The sequence below is a fragment of the Nipponia nippon genome, unplaced genomic scaffold, assembly GCF_047370975.1.
Source record: "Nipponia nippon isolate SJK-2023a ecotype South Korea unplaced genomic scaffold, ASM4737097v1 scaffold_2, whole genome shotgun sequence".
In the NCBI taxonomy this organism is placed as follows: domain Eukaryota; kingdom Metazoa; phylum Chordata; class Aves; order Pelecaniformes; family Threskiornithidae; genus Nipponia; species Nipponia nippon.
In genome coordinates, this window is record NW_028262336.1 from 59,327,277 (window position 1) to 59,351,252 (window position 23,976).

At 38.3% G+C, this 23,976-nt stretch overlaps 1 protein-coding gene across 1 annotated transcript in view; it reads left to right on the plus strand.

Annotated features, from left to right (window-relative positions):
• Positions 1 to 23,976, plus strand: part of ATP10A (ATPase phospholipid transporting 10A (putative)) — a 117,391-nt gene that overhangs the window by 61,650 nt on the left and 31,765 nt on the right. Inside the window, exons 3-7 of the mRNA XM_009472562.2 lie at positions 4,857 to 4,942; positions 11,782 to 11,888; positions 11,994 to 12,125; positions 14,543 to 14,676; positions 16,289 to 16,541. Coding sequence (XP_009470837.2) covers positions 4,857 to 4,942; positions 11,782 to 11,888; positions 11,994 to 12,125; positions 14,543 to 14,676; positions 16,289 to 16,541 — 712 coding nt within the window. The remainder of the gene's footprint in view (positions 1 to 4,856; positions 4,943 to 11,781; positions 11,889 to 11,993; positions 12,126 to 14,542; positions 14,677 to 16,288; positions 16,542 to 23,976) is intronic.

Sequence of the window (23,976 nt, forward strand, 5' to 3'; positions counted from 1 at the left end):
ATTTATCAACCATCCAGCGATCCCCTGCATTCTCCAGAGCAACGGCAACCAGACACATTTTGTGTTTTTACTCTTTCAAGTACCTTGCATCCTATTGCCAGTGTGCAGGCAGTACAGCTTGGGAGCCCTGTTGTAGAGTGACACTGCTGTGATGCCATGATGGTGATGTGAAATTCAAACCCAACAGGAGGAACAGCATCCATCTGAAAGACGAGCAGAGAACCAAACCGGAGCCCATATGAATGGCGCTTGTATCTGTGCTTACATTGTCGAAAAAGCAGGGGCAATACCTAACATTTGGAAAAGGCTGCAGGTACTAATTTTTTAGAGCCTGCAAATGCTAAGATAGTGTGAGTAACATGAGCAGAGAGGTTTACACTAGTCCCATTTGCTCAAAACAAAGCGAAACAAGGGTTCAGTCCCCTTTTCAGCTTCATGGAAGCCAGATTTTCGTTTCTTGACTCCTAAATATCATCCATCTCTCATACTGTTGCTCTTTCACTGTTTCAGAGAATTTGAGATTGATTAGCCTGGAGGGAGAGAGCACAAGTGGGAATGTGATTGTGTGCAGCCATAAAGTGTTGATGCAGGAGTAGAAACTTTTGAGTTCTAGTTACTGTTTCTTCGTTTCTGTTAAAGTAATTGGATGTGCTTGACTTTGCTTGGACTTTGACGCATGTGGTATTCATGTTGGCTTTTTTCAAAGTCGGCAGTCACTGAAACTAGTATAATAATTTCTGGCCCTTCACTGAGATTTCTCGTTTCTCCAAGTGACCTTCATGTATCCTTTCAAGCAGTTTTTCTGTAACATCTTAACAATGACCAGTCTGTGCTCCAAATTAAGCCTTACCTGGTAGTAAGAACTCTGCCTTAAGCGTAAGCAAGATATTTTGCCTTACTTATGTTTTACAGGAACTCATCCTTAGAATTAGTGATGGCAATTCAAATTTACATTGTAGCAAAGGGAGAACAGGTTGTTTAACAGAAAAATCTGACTGACATGAACAGAATTTAGCCCTGGCCTTTGCCATCCAGCAGTTTAGTGAAATATTCTAGGGAACTTATTTGCAATCAGTGAATCTCTCTCAGGTTTGTATCAACCAGAAAGTCAGTTTTTCAGATCAGCAGTGCACAAGGCACAAGTCTGGGAGACATGCAGAGATACCGTGTAATAAATATGGCACCATTACATACCTTCAGAAAAGAAAAAAACAGCTCCAGCTGCTTTTTGTGAGTGACCTGGTCTTGTTAACGTCCACTGGGAGACCATGAGAACATCAAACAAGTCAAGTTTTTAGGGAAATTAGGCACTGGAAAGCCTCAATTCAGATTGCAGTCTGTCTAGGCATGGAGCTTTTCATCCCTCTTGAGGCTGGGACAGCTTTAATGCCCAGCAGTTCTGTAAGTGGGGAGTAAGCCACTGAAAATCAGGCACATCAGATGACTGCTGCACAAAGGTCTGGGGAAGTGCTATTTTTGACCATATTTTGGTCTTGTTTTCTGTGTCTTAACAGTGATGCAGAAATTCACTGTAAAAGAAAAATTAAAGGTAGTGGTGGAGAATTTTTTTTTCATGGACTTTTACCCAGAAAACAGCACAAATCATGATTCATGCACTGGAAAAGCAACACTTTTGGCTTTGACTTCTGTCTAGCTGCAGCATCTCTTAGCTGTTAATACATGAGAACATCATCACAGTTTATGTTTCATTTGCTGCTGAAGTGTGGGTATCAACATAAAAAGGAACAAAACTTTGATCATTGTGAAATTTTATGTTAACTTTGTGCTTCTTTATAACCACTGAAAGCAGTCACACACAGGCAGTGTTTAACATATTTGTTCATTCATTTACCAAAAGGCATTTTCACATCAAAACAGTGTCATCAGCTGTAATATACAGTGTATATCTACACTTCCATTTCACAGGGAAGAGATGGAGCTATTTGATCTATTAATAAAACAAAGAGCTTTTGCCATAAATCAGAATTCAGCAGCTTTGTTCCCTTATGTAAACTACTATTCTAATTGGATTTTCTCCCCTCCCAGATATTATCTGGTTAAAGACCATAATCACATATTTCAAGTTAATTGTAACAGAACACAAATACACAGACGGTTAGATTTAACGATAAAGGACTTTTAGTTCCAAAACTGAGTCATAAATGAAAAGAATCCAACAAACAGGAGGGAGAAAGACTATGTTGCTTGGTACTGATGGGGAAGTTGGGTAGGTTTAGTCCTTTCTGATCTTGATAAGATCTTTCTTTTCTGTGAAGTCTTTCGCTCTAGATTTTAAGTAGATTTTTGTCTTCCTATTTGTAAAGTCGCTGGCTTTGCTGGCAGGCTTTCTTAGCAGAAAGGGAATTCAGTCTGCAAACTTCCAATTGCTCTAGAAGTTACTGTGTCTGTACAGCACTGAAACCATGCTCTCTCTGCTAAGTTCAACAGCCACAGAAAACCTGCATTTGATTGCATTGGGTTTTGTTATTAGATGTCTCTAGGATTCCCTCAGGGGCATTCAGCAAAGATGTTAAGATTTCTTTCTTTTCTTTTTTTAAGACCACTGAATAAAAATTTGTGCTAAATTAACTGTATTATATATAGTATGTTATAATAAAAAGACAAGAAATGTTTCCTGTTCCAGTCTTTTCCCTCCAATTTACAAATGCAATTTAAGCTACAGTGGTGACTCTTCTTTAGCATAATACTTAGGCAGACAGACAGTATATTATTGAAACACCTTGAGCAATGTTTGTAGATTATTTTTCCTGTACCTTTTTTTTTTTCCTGCCAAGGAACATACTGGGGCAAGGAAGGAAAAGATCATCTTCTGGGGCAGCAGAGCAGGTGTTTCATAGAGAACACAGGGTTTCCCAGCACAACAAGCTTTGCTGTGACTTAGAAGAACTTCACCTTCTCCAAGAAGCTCAAGTAAAGACAGCTGCCAGGTGGCACTGGTTGCTAGTATAGTGTCTCTGTAACATGAACCTTTGACTGCCAGAGGCAAGGATGCAGGCAGAGTGTACAGTTTAGGAGCTCTGGTAACAGATTCCAGATGTCAAGGCCTGAAAGCTTCGTGATGTCTGTTCTAGCCAGTGATTCCTTCCTTGTGACTGCTGGTGTCTGCGCCTGTCTGAAGTGAGAACCTGAGGAACAAGGGTCAAAGGAGGTGAACGTGTGGCTTTACAGTATCATCATCTGCCCCATTCCACAGCCTAATGATATCTTAGGTGCCTTTGTAGAACTAGGTACTTCCGAGCATTCCCAGCATCAAACTTCAGTCACCTAGAGAAATTAAAGGCTGACCAGGAGAAATACCTAATGAGCTTAAATACCAACAGTATTTGGTGCTGAGAAGGTCATCTGAATTTCTTGCTAAGGCTCAGGTAATTGACTGCCAACTTTGATGTATTTTAGAGAGTCTGATTCTTAGCATAGCAATCTTCTTTGCTCAGAGCTGTCCTTTGTTTTTACTCCTTCTCCCCCCCCCCTTGTTTACAAGCTGAATTCTGCATATAAAAGTGATTATGTCCTTCAGTAGGCTGTAGCTGTCTCTAAGTGACAGCCCATCTTCACAGTTCTTTTATCATCTCTTGTTTCTTGAAAAATACAGGAAAGGTTTCCAAAAGTGTCAGGCGTGGGTGGTTTGAATTGTCTCCTGTATACTGTAAGTCTGTCTTTCTTCCAGGTGTAACTGGTAGAAAAATGAAGGAGGGTGTTGATGGTGATGCTGACATATCCTCTAGTTTCTTTTATCTCTTTCTTAAAATCTAGTTTCTTTCACCTCTTCTGAACAGGGTCAATGTCAAAAAAATAGAGACACCTGCGTGTTTCAGAGAAGCTGGCAATAAGATTGTGTCTGTCCTTTGGTTACTGATTCTCAGTCAGCTATTCCCATAGTGTGTTCTAAAAAGTAGTGGTTGGGATCTACAGCTGCTCAGCAAATCCGTTATAAAGCATAACATTTGCAATGTTATCATTGTTGCAAGCTTAATAACATGATAATTCACAATTGATTCTTTCATTCAAATGGTGTGCAAAGCAGTTTTCTAAAGGTAGTCCTCATTGATGGAGACAAACAGCCTTCTCAGCAGCACCAGGACTGGGTATCTCTGATTTCACTGCATAGTTTGTTTGGTCTGGCAAAGAAGGGAGAACCTTTATTTTTATTTAACAAAATCAAGTAATTATGCTGCGATAGGATGTTTTTCCTGAGACCCAACAAGGTGGTAACTACAGGTAAACATATATAGTCAGCAAAAATACCAGCTTCAGACTAATGAGCTAGAGAATCAAGAAGGTTTTTAAGTGTTAATTAGGAAAAAGTTATTCTGCTATATGTGTGTAATTTACTGTAGTAGATTAATTTATCTGTGTTGGCATAAAGCAATTAAGAAGTCTTGCTAATATTTCAAAAGCTCATATTAGCTTTTTCATAATTGGCAGCATATTGACTTATGTTGTCCTAGATTTTCAGTAGCTTCACTGAACGTGAAGGATAGTGAAGTGATACTATTGAATATTTTGAGCCTTCCCAGATAAATTTCATTTTTCCACTCCAGACCAAATTAATTTGACTTCTGGGCTTGGCATCTTTTATCTAATGCTTTTAGAAACTCATATTCTTCCACTTGCAGAACAAAACAGTCATCCTTGTAAGGGAGGTTTTGAAAGGCACCTAAGGAATTTTGGTGCCCAGGTCCCTTTGATTTTCAGTGCCAGTGGTCAGTGTCATTCATTTGATTGCCTTTGAAAAAAACTGGACATTAATATATTATGAAAGCTAGAAAAGAAAGCGATTTTGGCTATAATTTGCAAGTCTTTGCCCTAAGTAATTAACACTTTTATTATTCCAGGACTCAGAATTTGACCCCTTGAAGTTCACCAGTGTCATTGAATGTGAGAAGCCAAACAATGACTTAAGTAGGTTTCGAGGTTACATGTGAGTATTTCGTATAATATCCTTCGGTATACACTCCTTTTCTCTAATACGGAATAAAATAAATGCTGGTTTGTTTTGAGCTGTGTTCTGTAAGTTGCATCAGCATCACATCTAAATAGGACTGCATATTCAAGGCTCTTTTAGAGGATCCTCACTTCAGGGTGAGATGGGAGCCTCACGTTTCCATTCCTTAGGATGGATTTAGTTGTTAGCTTTGATCAGCTTACACTCCAGAAATGAACGCATGAAGCAGTGCAGTTACAGACGCTCTTCTCCCTTTCCTTCCCTCCATATATCAAAAAAGCCCATCTGGGAATGGGAGGAAATAGAAAACTGGTCCAGGAGAGCCAACAAACAAACACAACCTGTTGTACGCTGCTTTTATGAAGATGGGTCTGTTTGATGTTTCTTTTACTGTAAGTGTCATTGAGGAAAATCAGAAGGCAAAACAGATATTTCTCCAGCTATGGCAGTATTCCTTTCCTCTCATTCAGACAAAACAATTGGCTCACACGATGTGCTTGAACATTACCACACAGAATCACCTATGGCCACTTGATTTAATTCTAAACAAACAGAAATGCATTAACAGGGTGGTCATCTCTGGCCAATCAGTCCTGCTCAGAAGCAAATGTTGTAGTATGTGCAAAGCACTTTGCTTCTAACATAGCCAAGACTGTAGTGTGTAGGCATGCCAATAGGGGTGACTTAGGAGATGCACTCTTGCATGACTTATTCTTCTACAGTCCGTAACCACATGCAGAGTGAAAGCCCAGGATATTTAATTTTTGTCTAAATTGTAATGAAGAGAGTTAAACAGACACTAATTCTGTTTAGAATACAATGATTTATTACCCATATTGATGAGGCGTGATAAGCAGTACCGAATTGCGTAAGTGGCACAAGGTAAATTGCTGGAGCTTTGGGAGTTTTTTATAGTGATGCTATTTACCACCTCAGTTACTACTCTGAGATGTCACAGATTGTGTAGGATGTACTGTCAACTGGTGTAAATCAGGATAGCTTTTTTGAAACTACATCAAGTTGTAGTGTGGGAAAATGTGTTCCTTTATTTAGCAGCACAAAGCCCTACAGTTCATGTAGAGATAAAAGTTCAGTATTAGACATTACTGCACGAGGGTGTATAACTGTCTACATTAATAGAGAGCCTGACCTACTGCAGAAATGACATTGCCAGATATGGAAATGGAAAATTTGGCAGCTTTTTTAGTACACTTCATGTGTGTGAATCTTAGTCCCCAAATATTGAGCAGAGGTTGAATACTGTAGAAGATATGCATAAATTTGTCTTTCATTATGTATTTACTTATGTACTCAATGTGGAAAATGTCTGTAGCATGTAAGTTACAGAACCATTTGAATTATGTAGCAAAAAACATGGTAGTACCTTTTGGCAGACCGTTGTTCAATATTGATGCTATTTAATCTTCTTTATATTTTAATGTTTCACAAATGATGTGAATATATTTTGGCACAGCAAAAAGCCAAGACATCAGTTTTGAATCTGGCAGAAAGCATCCAGGTCTCATCAGCTATGCTGCAAGAGATTTACAACTAAAGGACCATCGGGCATTTGAAGTAAAGAGCGGGGACCAACCCCTCAATAAATAAACTCTCAGTCTCCTAATTTATCACAGGAGAATGCTTTTTTCCACCTCTTTTTAGATTTCCTTCATTAGTATCATGAAATCATGGGTCTGTTTCAAATCACACATTAGCAAGATGAATAGTAATTAGCACATCTGAATTGAAACGTACCATTGCCATGTCAAACTCAGATCTTAACTCTTGTTCGAAATCTTACCAGTAGTCACTGCTTGAAAAAAGGGTTCAGATATCTCCCAGCTAATAATAGCTCAGCCGAAAAGAAATGCTGCTGAGATATTTAAATAGGGATGCTATGAAATAGTAGACTTTCAAGAGATCCATTTGTAAAAGCTGTGCTGTGACATTACTGTCAAAGTTTTGCTTGAAGTTTTGACCACTTCATAGGTTTCCAGTTTTGATTATATTTTTTCTGTTTGAAATATGAAGAGCTCCTTTGGTTCTAATGTCTGTGCTGACCAGTCTTTTGGGGAATAGAGATATTTGTCTGTGTGTGTTTGTTTGTGTTGTAAACGTAAAAATTCTGTTCCCCACAGTTGTTCTGAAATGTGATCACTATAGGTAGCCAATGTAGCACAGGCAGGCCAGGGTAAAAGGAGACATGATAATAAAAAAGCACAAAAACATTATAAAATGCATTGAGATGGGCCTGACCCTACCCTATATCTGCAAAAGTGTAGAGAGCACGTTACTACATATGACTTCTTCAGTTATATTGGCACAACCTGCATTGAACACAGTCTGGGTGTGCAGATGGACAGGCAGACTACCGGTTCTACTCAGCTTGCTTTCATATTGTTTTGCAGTTTCTGCGCCCTGCGATATCCCAAGCATATTTCCTCATTTTTATTTCCCCTATAAGAAGTCTTCTGTGTAAAAAGAATGGAATAAAACCTAACATGCCTCCTGCCTGTCTGGGTCTAGCCAGATTATGTACAGTATGCATGGCAAACATTCAAAAATCCCATGCCAGGTTCCAAAAATAACAAAATGGGCTTTAAAATCTTGTCTCTAGCTTTTTGTGTGTGTGTGGGCAAGTGAAAAGGAGAAGTAGTAGTTGGCATTCTGTTTTTTCAGCTTTGCTCTGAAAGTAAAAATTTTATTATTAGACAAGAACAGAAAACTTTATCTGGTCATACCAAAATAAGTATAGCAAGGAATTATAATAATAATATGAATACATGTGTGTATTTCTGTTTCAAAACTTGTCATAAGATAACAAAACCAAATTAATATAAAATCATGTTACAATTTTTTTAAGACAAAACATGTATAAATCTATACAGTGATGTCTCTTTAGTGTGCTATAGTGACACCACCTCTTCTGGAAAAAAAACAAAACCTAGACTGTTTCATCAGAATTGAGAGTCAGGAAGATTCTGGCTGACGATGTGTGCTGAGACTATGTTTAAGATTGTTGAATATTTTCTTTGGGAGTGTCAAGCACTTGGAAAGTAATGCCAGCTCTACCATTTGCTTTGTAAGACACTTGAGAAACCAGCGAGTGAAAGAAAATACTCTCTTTTGAATACAGTTTTGATATGTCACCTTGTTATCTAATGCTGGTAAACACATAACAAAGAAAACGATAATAGAAGGCTGAAGTGAGCTACCATTGGACTTATTTTTGCGTTGCTGTATTAAACGAGGAGACTTATTTCTACACAGACTTTCAGAGTGCTGTAGCAAAGTAGTAGCTAACTGCATCTGGTCTGCCCATTTCTCCTAATTCATGGTGCATGTGTATTTTAAATGTTTAGATACTGCATATTTGCGGTGTCATCCATGAGAGAAATTGTAGAGAAAAAGAGCGTTGCACCTGCACTCGCCAGTGTGTTTCCTTGCGGGTTAACCTTCGCGTTCCAGGCGTCTGAGCGGCTTCAGCTGGCCACTGTTTTAAATACTGACAGAGAAAAGTTTCCTTCTTTGCCTCCAAAGTTATACTGGCCTGAATCCAGAAAGAGAAAAACAGACTGTTCAGCCTCTGTAACAAGCTTGAGGTTTATAACTCTGCAGGGCTGGAAACGGGATCTCAGCCATCTCTTCACCGGGACATAAAGTTATAGCCTTGGCAGGTTTGTTATCAAAGTGAGCAGTTGCATCTACCTCTAGTTGTCATTATTTTTTAATCCAGACTTTTATGTCTGTAACTTTTTCTTCATCATCAGTGCCCAATTGCCTTATATGTAAGTTCTGTTAGTGAGTCACTGGGAGTGAGTACAGACAAGAAGGAAACAATTAGTTTCTTCCAGCCCCTGCCAGCTTCTTTCTCCCAGATTTTTATTTCACCCATGTTTTCTAAAGGTCTGGTGAGCAACAGGTGAGTTGATTGACTTCATTTGGATATGCAAAAGTAAAAAGCAGTACCAAACGCTTGTAAGGATGAGTTGTGCTGGGAAGGCTCGTTCTGTGGGTGAGGGCAGTAGACTGGGGTCTTGGCACCTACAGGTTAACTTCAGATGTTGCACCATTGCTATGGAGCAGGTTCAGGTGCCGTATAAGCTAAGACAGTAAGAACAAATATATAGTTGTGTAGAACACTTACACAAGTAATTGTATATAAAAGATTGCCATGTACAATATACCTGTCACAGTCCATTGTTACTGTCTAGTGTAAAGAATTGATGAAGGCTGTAAAATTATAAGCCAGAGCAATTACTTCTTAAGTAGATTTATCTTTAAAAAGTCCCATTTAGTAACAGGAATCAACCATCATTTGGAGACTTTATTGGAAATTCAGACTAACATCCTCATGATTTACGAGAAAGGCTAATGTAGAATTCAGCCTTAAAAAGCAGAGGAATGGCAGAATCCTGGTCGTAGTATAATTTCTACAGTATTGAATCATTAAGAAATTACTCCCACAGTTTAAGCCCAGCCAAATTTGGGTAATTCTCCAGCTGGCAAGCAGTGCTTACACCTGTTGGCATACTGCAAGAGGGCTGTTGGGCAACCCCCAGTTTTTGAAGCTCCTTTTGCAAAAGGTGAGGCAGTGGGTTAAGGAGGTTTGCTCTGCACTTGTATCTGAGGCCAGCAGAGAGGATGGGCTGAGCAGGGCAAGTTCGCTCCTGATTAAAAAAAAAAAAAAAACACTTCATTTTTGTTGTCAGAATCACAAACTTGATGTTATCTACTTCCTTCTCTATTTGTTTCTGATCTCTAGTCAGATGTTATCACTGCTGCAGCTACCTCAGCTGTCAAACCCACCACTTCTCCATCCCTGCAGTGATAAGCATACCTGTTGAAACACCAGTGCTTTTAATTCATATTTTTTGAGCAGGGAGAGGGTATAATATATTGTACTGAACTAAAAAGGACTGTGTATATGTGTCTATATATATACATATGTATGAATGTATATATATATTATTTATGGGTATATTCTACTCACTAAGAGCATTGACTAGAGGCTACATAGCATAACAAGCATAACGGCACAATCTGCAAGTAGTCCTACTAGGCTGGGGAAGAGTACAAAGGATTCACCAATGTGAACCTTTTCTTCTTGCAGGTCTCAGAATATTTGATATATCCTTTCAGTGCTTAAAGGGGGCTTATAAGAAAGATGGGGACAGACTTTTTAGTAGGGCCAGTAGTGATAAGACAAGGGGTAATGGTTTAAAACCAAAAAGAGGGTAGATTCAGACTAGATACAAGGAAGAAATTTTTTACAATGAGGGTAGTAAAACACTGGAACAGGTTGCCCAGAGGGGCAGTAGATGCCCCATCCTTGGAAACATTCAAGGCCAGGCTGGATGGGGCTCTGAGCAACCTGATCTAGCTGTTGATGTCCCTGCCAGTTGCAGGGGGGTTGCACTAGATGACCTTTAAAGGTCCCTTCCATCCCAAAGCATTCTATGATTCTATGATATTTCTTCAGGCCTGAGATCTTAGAAGCATGTGCTAAAGTTAGGATTTTGGTCCTCATTTAGAAAAAGATTCTAACAATCAGAGAAAAGCATGGAGATATAACCCAGGTGTGAAGGCTTAGAAAACAGAAGCAAATAAAAAGAACTCCACCTTTTTATAAAAGGCACAATTTTAAGCCAGTTTGCAGATTTGGGGGGACACAGGACTTGAAATGCTCAAATCCAGGTAGCCATAAAATTCAACGTTGCAACAGCACAATGTTAATTTTAGTATAGCACATGTGCTTTTCCAGGATTTCCCTTGAACTCCCAGCTTTTACTAGTTTTTTATTGCAGTCTGTTTTTTAGACTGGAAGTGTGATGCCCTGAAAGTGAAAGCAGAACATCTAAACATTTCAGACTTCGCTTTAATCTTCTCTGAGGCATTGGGATACTGCAGTTGATTAAATTTAATTTTATTCATTTAGAAAAGGTTTGAAATTATTATTTGGTTTGTCTTGTTTACGTGATAAAACATTCTAATGCTATTTTTTAATTGTTGTCATTACTGTTTAGCATTTCCCTGGTGACTGTTAATTCTCATAAGGCTGTTTTCTGTATTTCTATCAGCTGAAATTTGAGTCAGTCCGTACACAGCAGACAATAAGTTGTAGTGGAAATGTTACTTTGTTCCATTTTTCTCATATATTTTGGTGATAGCCAACAAGAATCACCAGGGCGCAGGCACTTTCGTCTTTCTTAGAGAGTCAGTGAGACACTTCTGAAAGGAATTTCTCTTGTTCTTACTGATGAACACATGGAATTGTTTTCCTTTCTTTTTCACTGAACTGATGCATATTATCCCTGGCACATCTTCCTTAGTATCACTGCTTCTGAAACACAGTCCTTTCCCAATTTCACCAATTCCCTAAGAACATGTGAATAGTGGGTTAATCATATGCACTACACAGCTGCTCTTAGGTGGACTGGATTAACTGTGGTCACATGCACAGAAAGTCTGATGCATTTTCAAAGCATTAGACAGGCTGCACACATGCTGTAGATTTGGCCTGTATATCTCCAGTGAGCATTTGTCCAATACGTTTGTATATCCAACAGCAACTGGTACTGCTCCAGCTGGGGTGCTGCCTGTCTGGGATTCTTGGGTAGGTATTCTCAGTTTTCAAAGTCAGCCAGAAAATCTTCCCAGAAGGAAGATCTAAGGAAATATTTCACCATCAGGTTGACAAAACGTCTTAAACTTTGAAGATGTTTCCTGGCCTTGTTATATTACAGAATAGTATGATTTAACAAGCTTAATGTTTTGACATGCTGTGCTTTGTTCTGTTTTTAAATTTTCTGCAGTATACATAAAAGTGGAAAAAAGGATGGGCTGTTCAAAGAAAATCTTTTGTTACGTGGATGTACCATTAGAAATACAGAAGAGGTTGCAGGAATAGTAATCTATGCAGGTAAAAGCTGTTTTTCTGTGTGACGAGGCATACCACCTTTTTATAGCTTCCTTAAAATAATAACAAAAATCCATATGACATCATTTGGTGTAATTGCTTCTGCAGGGCATGAGACCAAAGCTTTGTTAAATAATAACGGACCCCGTTACAAACGCAGTAAGCTTGAAAGACAGATGAATGCCGATGTCCTTTGGTGTGTCCTCATACTTCTAATCATGTGTTTGTTTTCTGCCATTGGTAAGTGCTCTTTAAAAGTAGAACCTTAAGTATCAGACTGTCTTGGGATTCATGTGCTTAGCTTTATCAAAAACACATGTATCTGCCAAAACATGAAATCCATAAAGCTGCCTCCATACTGTCTAATTTTTGTTGTGTTTTCTTCTTTGAAACATAAGCTCATCTAAATAGCTTCTTAGTATCAATCAAGTACACGCTATTAGTACCTGAGATCTGAAGGCTTAGATTCTACTACCCTTAATAGCATCCAAAAATGTGAAGCCCAAAAGAAGCCACTTTATATGTATTCCCCTCAAAATTTCAGGTGTTAGAGTGTAACATGCCATTAATCAGTCGACAAAGTAATTTATGAGCAGAGAATAAACATAATTAGCACAGTGCTATTCCCCAGTACTGTTTATTAAATCAAAGGCACAGTGTACCACATCATTGACACACAGTCCCTAAGGCTGCAGCTTTAACATAGAAGAAATAAATAGAAGCCTAAATCTGCATAAATCCAAGTAGAAGACTCTCTAGAGTTCATGGATGAAATGCTGAGGTTCAGGTTAATACTCTTCAGGCCATTTTTCTATTCACTTGTGAGAAAGAATTGAGTTTTACGTTTGGCACCCAAAATGATTCTTTATATATGGCATATGAATTCCATATCCTTAATGTTTGTGTGTTCTGTAATGTTTGTATGTGAGTCATACGGCATAAACACCAGAACGTTTCCTAACAACCATGGTGTAGTTTAATAACAATCTTATGCCATTTTAATATGTCTCTGTGTGCCTTTTTCCAGGTATTGTTAAATGCTGCTTAAAGATGAGTTTTTCCAGCTGTGAATCAGCCAGCATATTTGTTTCCACTGAGTTCATGACACTCCTTTGTAGTGTCTCAGTGTTGGGGAGCCCAGTCCTCAGGGCTGAAGTGCCGTGGTAGGCTTAATTGCAGGGAGCCACTGCCTGCAGCTGTCCCCTCTGCCACTGCATCCGATGTGTTGCCCGCAGAGCAGCAGCAGCGAGGTGTGCTGCAGTGGCTTCAGTTCAGCTGAAACTCCCGAGATGCATTAATGCGAATGGCAGGAGGTGGCACACAGTAGGTGACACATATGCCTTCCCTTCTGTCACTTCTGCCACAAGGCTAGAAACCACCAGCAGAGGGCCAGAGCAAACTGCTGGAGGTGATAACAACCAAAAACAGCTGGAAAGAAATTTGCTTGAGCCCTTGGAAACCAGAGGTGCCTTCAAGACATGCAAAGCTGTGTTCTGTAGGAGTCAGGCAAGTTTTGTACCTTCTGTCAAGAAAGTATAACTGGAGGTACCACACGTAACTAATTCTTTTGAAAATCTGAGTCAGGATATTTATAAAACAAGTACTGATGTAGGTCATTCTTAGTGTGGGGCTTCCAGTTTTTGCTCTCAAGAATAAAAATATAGACATGAATAAAGACATCAGTATGGTGATACGCTCGTATTGGTAGTACAGCGACAAAATAATTTGCTCACTTGGCTTAAGTATTGTTTTTATTTTTTAAGAGTTCGGTGCTGGTTTTATGTATCAAGATGTATAGGACCTTGTTAGATGTGGCTTACAAAAGAATACTTTTAAAGTAGGCCTATGTCCTTTTTTTCTGATTTCTGACATATAGTGAAGATAGTTTGAATGCTTCTTATCATGGGGGAATTCTTCATTGGTTTTAACCTTAAAAACATCAGGCATACCATTTTAAGGCTTTTAGGACTGCAAATCCGAGTGCTGTACCTAAAAAGGCAACTTTCTGTCTCTTTAATAAGAATGTAATTTTTCCAAAGTAATAATAATAACCTTATCTTTATTTAGTTATCAGCACAATCAATATAAAACTGATTTTCAACAAGGCTGAGAATTTATTCTGTTCTTAGTTACTCAGCTTCCATGCTCTTGACTCTTCTGATACTGTTATTTCATTAGTTCTGTAGACGTGGTGGGTAAGATTCACACAGTAAGACTGAAGTCTCTTCTGACTTTATCCAGCTGAAACTAGTTTAGTGATGGCTGGCTAGTGATATGCCTAGTGTAGTCAATGGAGTTCTGTTTTAACACAGTGAATATCACTGAAATGAATCCCTTTCTAAAGAAGTCTTTATTTCTGTACTGATTACAGAAAGAGCATAAACTACCCATGTAGACTAGTCAGCTCGCTTTATTTGGATAAAGTTTGGTGAAATGACTCTTGCATGCTGTCCTTAAGGCCAGACAAACCCCTTTCTCAAGCTCCAAATCCCAAGGCAGAAAAAAACATGAGTTCAGGGCCTTTTTCAGAAGTCAGGCAGAGCAGTTGAAAACAAGTATCACTTTCCCATGTAACTCAACTCTAAGAACAAATTCATATCATAAGCATTTTTCCTTGGAGTTAATTTGCATTTTTCTCTCTTTCAACTCTTCTACAGGTCATGGCCTATGGGTATGGCAATATGGTGAGAAGAAGAAACCAATTTTTGATGTTCCAGGGCCTGATGGCAAATATTTGTCTCCTGTTTCAGCTTCAATATATTTATTTCTGACAGTGATCATAGTTTTCCAGGTAATCAAGTTGTACATGCTGTCACCTGTGTTCATAATTTGCTGTAATAAAGCTATAAATGTGCAGTATGTGTAGTACCCCTTCTACCACTAAGGCGTGTAAGAAGCTAATCAAGCACTAAAAGAAGTACATTTAGTCACTTCAAAATTGCATTTTAACTGTAGACAATGTGATAACATATAACCAGAAAGCTAAATTAAATAACAGAATTGGTCTACCCAGTGGTAAAAAGATGATAACTTCTCTGAAAAATAAACAAACTGATGCACACAGTAAGCTGTCAGAGCTCCATTGCCATTGGAGAAGAAAATCATTTGAGAACCTTCCCCAAAAGACTCATGTATATTATTTTATTTTAAACAAGTAGGAAGAGAGAGGATGCACTGGACCCTGCTGGGAGAAAACAAGCTTTATGCTTCATATCCACTCACTGTGGAACAACACCTCAAAGACTGTAGGTGCCACTGTGGGTACAGCGTCCTGGTATGAACATAAGTTGTATACTTTTTTAACCACTTTCCAAAGATACGGCTCTTAACAACTCCATATCTCAGCTGCATAACAAACTCTGTTAAAAGTTTTTTGGTCATGAAGAGAAATGTATTGAATGGTGATGGTGGTGGTAAGTTAAGAGAAGTAAGAGACTCATGTCACTGGGACATTTGGAAGTATGCCCAGTAGGACGCTAGAGGAGGTTGCATTACCGGAGGCAGCAACTCCTTTATAAAAAGGAATGAAAAAGGATGAGTTAAATTACTTCTTACTCTAGGGTATTGGGTTATGATGTTAGTTAAAAAGATTCACCACAGAATTCTTTAAACACCAACCTTTAATTGTAGTTTTTGTTTAAATAACCACATTTGCAACTTACACACGTGCTATAATTTATCCCTCATATCTAATTCAGCAAGCTCAATAATGTATGCAGTTAGGAATTTCTGTCGTGAAAAACATCTGCAGGGAAAACTCAGGTACAAATTAGGTATTTCATGGAGTTTTGACAATCCGCAAGAAACAGTTGAAAATCTTTTCTGGAAAAACTTCTTTTTATATATTTCTTCAGCAATTATACAACATGTTCTTCATTCAAATAATCTGCAATGCAAAAGCCAAGGCCAAAAAGATTGTTCCTGTGGAGAGTTTTACACTTCTCATGTTGTTTCTTGTGTTCTACACTTGTTTCTTGTGTTCCCACAAAGTGAATTTGTAAACAGTCTATTATTTACGCAGAATAAATTTATCCCATTCTTTCACATTTACAGGATTCTGACTGTACTGTCTGTGGGGTTTTGTTTGTTTGTTTTTTTCTTTTTCTTTCCCAGCTAGTTTCAAGCTCACCTTATTAGCCCAGAAAAGGTTTGCTTCTGTCCAAGTTTTGCTCACCACCCTTCTAGACATAATAATGCATTTCAGCTCTGCAATTCACCATGGGTTTTCCTCATCTAACACAGTAAATAAACTCTTTTCAAACAGGCTAATAGCTTTACAGTACGTGCTTAAAGTACTTAGCCTCTTTATGTTCTAGTCTAGTACCAAGTTAACTAGATTTTACTAATTCATTGTATCCTTGCTTCTGTTTTCTGCTAATTCTCTTTCTTTTTGCGTATTCTAGGTTATGATTCCAATTTCTTTGTATGTATCCATTGAAATAGTTAAAATCTGCCAAGTATACTTTATTCATCAAGATAAAGATTTATATGACGAAGAAACAGACTCTCAGCTTCAGTGCCGAGCTTTAAATATCACAGAAGACTTAGGTCAGGTGCAGTTTATCTTTTCAGACAAGACTGGGACACTTACTGAAAACAAGATGGTTTTCCGAAGATGCACTGTTTCTGGAATAGAGTATTCCCATGATGATAACGGTGAGCTCATGATCTTGTTTTCTACCTAACAGTTGTATTTTGGGCAATCTGAAGTAGATATAGAAGTTACTGTGATCTTAAATCAAAAAGAAAAACAAAAGAAATTGCATGGATCTGCTCAGCAAACTCCATAATAGCTGTTTTCAGATTAGTATAATTTGTCAGTGTTCAGCTGGCAACGACAATCTTATCAAAGTGTTCTGTAACATCATCTACAGCATGTTTTCAAGGCACTTAAAACTTCTGGCTTTAGCTCCTGATCTAGTAAAGCACTTGAGCACATGGCTAATTTAAGCAAATTGAATAGTGCCGCTGGTTTCACAATTGTTTTGTGTGTTTGAAGTATACTATGTAAAATACCAGTTTTAAGCATACAGCCAGATTAGTGTCTGATTGAATACCTGGAATGAGATTATCCTTTTGTGCTGAGAAATAAATGTAAACAAAGCTGCTGGTTTTTGTATTAGCAAGAAACGTAATCTGACCTGATAGCATATTTTATGTTACCTTTGTCAGATTCTTTTCAGTTCTCCTGTGGGACAGGTGTCTACATTAAGGTATCTTCACTGCTGTATGAACACTGCAGTAGAGAAGATGTCCCCATGTATCAGGTTCTTGAAACAATAAAAAGTCACTCTTTGTCACAAGGGAATGTGAGGGTTGTCACCCCTGTGTCATCTCATCACCCTCTTAAAATTATGAAGTGATTTCACGTTTCATGATTTGTTTGTAATTTGTGTTATTTTCCTCTAACATTTTGTTGTTATCATTTTTGACATAACAGATCTTAACTCTTCAAATCATACTCTGTCTGTATGCAGGAAAATATTGATAGCTACAGTATTGCATTCCTATTTGCAAAAAATAAGTTTCTTAATCTACATAACACATAAAGATCACTGATGAGAAAATTTTCTCAAAGACCATTACAGAAGTTCAGCCCACAAATAAGATACAGAAGAGAAATAATCAAAATAGACTGGAAAATCTAAAACGTGTTTTAGAGAGTTCATAAGATTCCGAATTGGAAAAAGGTATTTTGAAGTTTTGGGTTATGCAAGGATTGTTCTTTTTTCTCCTACTTTAAAGCAGTACTGAGACCTTACATTTAAGGCACTGTTCTTCAAGAAGCTAGGTGTTTGGATAGTGTTATTAGCCCAGTGTTACAGAAAGAACTTACAACAGGGAGAAGCTGTGACTTCCTACCTCTGTACTGTAGGTAAGAAAGAGAGAAGAATTAGAATTAAGAGTGTGTTTCTGGACTCCTGATTGTGCTTGTGACAGTCTGAATATTCATTCTTTTTTTATTCTTCCTTGCCATTGATCGTTTGCTTATTTATACTAATTTCAGAGTGTACTTTCTTCCTTGCAGGAATGATGATAGTACTACCAACTAAAATAGTGCAGAAAGGGTATTTTTATGAGCTTGGTATCATGAGCTGATATGTAGGCTGAACTCAGGCTCCTGAATTGGAGTTTTGAGTTTCAGATCTTTTTTCTTCAAATGTAATGTACTTAACAGAAATCTCAGTTTGTGCATGCTTTCCTCTTATGATTTCAGATTACAATATAAATGTTAATGAAAGCAGAGTGAATTTCAGTACAAACAGAAGTGTAAAATAAATAAATAAAATAAACTGATTCTTTTTTCAGTCATGCTTTTCACGTACGGCTATGTTTGGGCTTTCTTGTAACTCCAGTCAGTACAAAATTTCTGACAAATATAATTTTTAAATTGACACAGAATTTATACACAATATTTTATACACAGTAATTTATTCTCTTCTTTTTCTCCTCTACAGAAAATAGGTCTTTCTCTGTCATTCTGTATATAAATGGTGATAATTTTTATTGATTTTGTTCCCTGTAACCAGGATTAATAACACAATAAAAACTATTCTTCATTCAAGTCTTTTGTTAACTCTGTTCTCCAGTCTGATTTTCTAACCATCTCTTATCTTTTCTGCTGCTGAAACCTTACTGTTTAGATATGGTAAAATGTCTGTCACAGCTGTTTCTGATTTTAGGGAGTGGTTTGTCTGCCACTTTTCTGTGTCTTATACCAGAGCATCTGAATTCCCCTTTGAGGTTTTGGGGCATATAACTGATGCCATCCAGCTCTGCACCTCAGGTTTTACTGAAGATTTCATGAATCAGAAAATTCTAAAATCTTTCACTTGGCAAGTGATCTGAGGCTGCCATATATGCAAGAAAATCAAATAAAATGCATCTGCCTTTTCTTATCCATTTCAAAGATGATCTGTGTCTTTCTCTGCTTGTCTGAGTAATTTTTCAGGCATAGTGGTTTGTTACTTAGAATCAAACATTGAGTAGCACTTTAGATGAAGAAATGAATTTAAAATTGTTGTACACAGGTCAAGATTCACAAGCTGAAACAAGTAATTTTCTACTGTAAAAGGAGATAGCTCAGGATGGAAATATACTTGTCAGCTCTTTGGCCTAAGTTTGTTATTCTACTGTGGTAGGGTAGCAGTGCCTGTTATTCCAGTTGCTTGACCCTCCTCATGATAAGATCCTGTTTTCAGTTATAGTTAGTTTTATAGAACTTTAACTGTTTGGTTCAAGTTTTCCATGCCAGATGTTTGCCTCAGGCATGAATTCTGGGGGAGAAATTTCAGTCAGAACAGCTCCATTCAGCCATATCCAAGAAGGCGGCTAAGATGTAAAACACTTTTTTCCCATGCTAAGAAGTCCTGGCAAATTTTCCTCTGAAGTCATCTAGAGGCCCTATATTCTGGGGCTTAGCCATGCACACACACATAGGGGCAAAGTTATGCCTACAGTGGCAGATTGAGGTCTGAAATTTCCTCAGTTTGGAACTTTAATTTTCCGTTGAAGTATTTTTTCTGCATAATCTAGGACTGCCACGCAACTGTTAATTACTCAATAAACAGATTATGCATAGCCTTCAGAAATTTTCTCGATGCTGCATTATAAACTTTTCTCTCTAAATTTTTTTCCATTATGAGCATTCTTTTCTGTTCTACAGGGATCGTTATAATGCATTTGTCATCATCATATCTGAGTTCCTTCCACTATCGCATTAAGCGATGTGTGTGACTTTCCTTACGTGTAGCTTGTTCTTTCCCCTTCTTCCTCTTCCTATGCATGTAGTGCACAATTTGTTTGAGTTTGAGGGCTACTTAAAAGGCATATGCTACGCTGTGTTAGGTTTGGCATATTTGAGGCAGCATGTCTTTTTCTTGAGTGGTGGGAGTGTCCTTATTTTCTTTGGAAATTTGTTCCACAAAGCCATGTAAATTCCCTATGCGAAAGGTGAGCTTTAGGATTAGGAAGGAGAGTTCTGTTTTGCATCAGACATGGATATGTTAATCATCGTTTTCATCATAGAGGCTTATGTGGACTTTGTGCAGGGTTGAAGCAGTTAAAATGCTTCTAAAATAGAAACTGAAACCTTGAACAAGACTTAATACTTTTTTTTAGGTAGTACAGGGAGCAAGGGACAGTCTTCATAAATTTGCTGGAGAAAACATTTTCCTGCATATTTCTGTATTAGCTTTAAGTTTCTTATTAGGCTGATGGCGCTACGCCCAGGAGTATTGCATTGTTTTAGTCTAGACAAGAGGTGACAAAAACATGAATAATAGAGGCAATAAATTGCACCAGCATGGGACAGAATCTCTTAGTCAACTGGAGGTAGTACGAAGTATTACTCATGAGTACTGCTATGCAAGAGCTTAGCACCGAAGAGGAATCCAGGAACGCTTGTGGCGGCTATGATGGAAGGTGTGAGTGTACTCAGCAACAGTTCCATGATGCACACTCTATCAAATATTCATCATGGTTGAGATCACCTATAATATTTTGGTGATGGATTATGCACTGACAGGGATCAAACTGTGGGAATTCGCACTGCCAGTTTGGGCCTTGTGGAGAGTATGTTGATAGGGATGGGATACTTGTTACCTGATTTTAGATGTTTGTATGGAAGATAGTCATCTAGTGACTTTACAGTTAAGGGAGAAAATTAAGCATTTGTAGGATCTAATTCATCAGGCCTGTTTTAGACATTTGTTGTCTAATACATGTCTGTTTCTCTGTGGTTTAGAATTCTAAATACAGGTGAAGAGAATTCCCACCTCGTGTCTGTGTGACCTGCATTCTTTAGATCTGTTCTGTTGCCTCCTTCAAAGGTTCTTGATTCGCAGAGTGTTAATTCAGGAGAATAGGAAAGTGCATTATATTAAAAAAAACCTCTTTCTTAGTTCGGGGGGCTGTTTTGTAGCAGAACTTTCTTGCTCTTTTTGTATGTAGTCAAGAGAACATAGACTGCACATTCCAGCCACATTGGAGAATTGGATTTATTAAAAAAAAAAAGGCATAAAAATTAATAAAACCTTTTCCATTAATTCAACTTTTGCGTCCAAAGGGACTTCTCATCTGCCACCTTTACAATTTGACAATCTTTAGAAATCAGGATAGTCCATTTAGGCCTTCCCCAGAAAGATCAAAACCTTTAGCAGGACTGGGTGCCTCAGGCACTCTGTGTAGCTTGTTTGTATTTTCTCTTTAAATTTGTTACTGCTTTTTGAAAAATTTTAATTTGTAACTGAGGAGACAACCAATGCCAGCAGATGTAGAACTCAGTGCCTTGGGAGTGCCCCATTTTACATCCTATAGAAGAAAGAATAACTCATATTTAGAGACAGGTAATACTTTTTTCTAAGCATATACCTACACTCACAATTGCTCTGGAAAATCTCCAGAGAAGTAGGAATGATCTCCATTTCTAAATAGAGTAAAGAGTTGTTAATGAAGGACTTAAAGTTATTCCTTTTAAGCCCCTGGGGATGCCAAGAGGGGAGAGGAAGGAAAATCTTGGTGTTTTCTAATCTCAAGACTTGTCCGTATGGGGAAATTCTTGCAAAGTAAATTAAATTAGATTATGTTAGCACACTTGTACAAATTTATAGCATGCTAGCTGCTCAGCTGACTCTTTATGTAGACACTAGACTGCACTTCAAAGTGAAATAAGCTTGCACTCATAAAATAGTAAGGAAATAAGGTGGTGTGGTGGTGTGAGTAGGTACTGAACATCTAGATTTACTTCATGATAGTTCAGTAACAGCCTTATTCAAACGGTTTGGGGGGAAATGGAATAATCCCATGGCAAAATTAGGGCCTACGCACTGACAGTTGAATTATTCTGGTTTAGAGGGTCTGCAGTTTTATTCTGCTTGAAGAGAAGTACTTTAGAGTTTCCTGATTTCACTTTTCTAGTTAGTGGAACATCTGGCTGTGTGGCAACAGTGTCTCCATCAGCCTGCAAAATGGATGCCTCATCATAGAACACAGATAGCATGGGAGGTAAAAGAAAAACAAGCAAAACCAAAAAATAATGAAATAAAAGGGTTTGTTTTTTTTTAAAAAAGAATATCTCTTCAAATACTTAGCAGCTACTACAGGAGTTTTATTTATAGCTTACTGTTGTCTTCTGAAAGATGGAAGAGAGTTCACAGAATAAGTATTAATTATTGTTTCTTCTTTGTGCTGTAAATATAAAATGAACTAGAGGAGAGTGAAATTTGACTTTCATGAATTGCATTGCTGTGTTTCTCAAAGTTGTTTGTGTCTTTGCCCTTAATAAAAAACTCTCTATCAGACAAGAGATCAAGGCCATCAATTTTCAGTGCTGAAACTGAAAAGCATCCCACAACAATGTCTTTCAGGTTATAATGTTCACAGGAAAAGGTTCTGAATCGGAGAGGGCTGAGTGGGTGGAGAGAACAGCGTGTTCCCAAAGAAACACACTTTGCACAGCTGAAGGATTGTGAACCTTAGCTGTAACATAACGATTGAACTGGGTTTCATTATTTCTTCAAACTTCTTAATTCTTGCTGCATAATATGTAAGACTGCACTTGAGAAAATGTCGAAAGGTGCTAAGGCCTGGTTTTTTGTTATCAAACTTACCTTGGTATAAAACTGAAATAACACCATTTGTATCAAAAGAATTGCATTTGACTTGGTTAAATGAGATTCTAGTCTTGTATCTACTTTCCCTTTTTCTCTTTTTTCTCAGTGGCGGGAACAATTAAGTGAATGTGCTACAATGAAAACCTGTATAGTGAGCAAGAGATAGCTAATGGTACATAGACTAGACAGGACTGTGCTATTGGTATAATACCAATAAATAAGCCGAGTGCTGCATTAGGAAACAGCTTTTGCTATGTTGAATAAACAAAATATTTTTAGATGTAATGTAAGAAAGAGCAATGAAGAATACAGAGGTATGGTACGCAAGCGTAACTTGCATGAAATGCAGTCTCTGCTTAACCGTAGACTTCTTATACATGGAATAAAATGATAATCAGTTCAGGATCTTTGGAGTCATGTATTTCAAGGTGAATTTTCAGAGCAGAAGCTTAAATTAGGTACCATTATTAAAGAAAATGTATGTCCTTTTTTAAAAAACTCTGCTCAGAAGGGTATTGGACCAACTGGGTAGCACATTTTGCAAAGCTCTAAAGAATAATTGTAGCCAGTCCTTTCCCTGTCAAGGAATATTACCTGGTATGAGAAGTGGTGCAGCGTTCTGCAGTCTACCATTCAAATGCCCAGCATCCACAGAGAGGAAGATTATCCCTATGGCAAATCCAAGCTTTTCTTATGCTTTTCCTGAGAGAGGCTGAGTGTCCCCATGTCGCGCCAACCCTTCTTGAGGCTGGGTTTGCTGCTAGTGAAGACGAGGCACAAAAATGTGCTTCTTGTGATTGATTTAAGTCTTAAACGTTGGTAAAGTGCAGAAAACCTTACTGGTGTGTCATCTTGAGCAACGGTTTCTCAGCCTGGGGTTTGCAGCATGCAACTAGGAGCCTGCAGGAGATAATTAAGGCAGAGCTTGCACTGTCAGGCTGGGCACTACCCTCCACAGGCCTCATCCCAGCATGTGCACTCCATCATACTTCCCAGTGCAGACAAGGACAGAAGTCCTTCAGTGTGCCACTCCATTCTGGTACTTGAGGCATCCTCATAACATGACCCACCATGATGTCCACATGGCTCCTTCCTTCCTCGCATGCCTGGGTTTCCTTTGGAAGGAAACTGGGATGCTGGGGGGAAACAGTGAGGAACCTGGCTCACATCTTGATTGAGGGCCTGGATCAGTGCTTATGACATCCTGCACATCACTTTGGGCCCTCCTTCTGATATAGACAAGCCTATGATCAGTTGAATTAAATTCACAGTATAGGGATCTGCACTTCCACTGGGAAATGCATAGAAGCTTCTACAGCAGAAGAAAGTGGGAATTAGTGAGCAGAGCGATGGGACAGGTTAGAACTGCAGTACCCCAAAGCATGTGCAGCAAGTTGCAAGAAGCAGCCTGTGCAGGTGAAGTGAACTTTTATTTCCTTGCAACTCATTACCATGCAACCGAAGAGCCAAGGAGACCA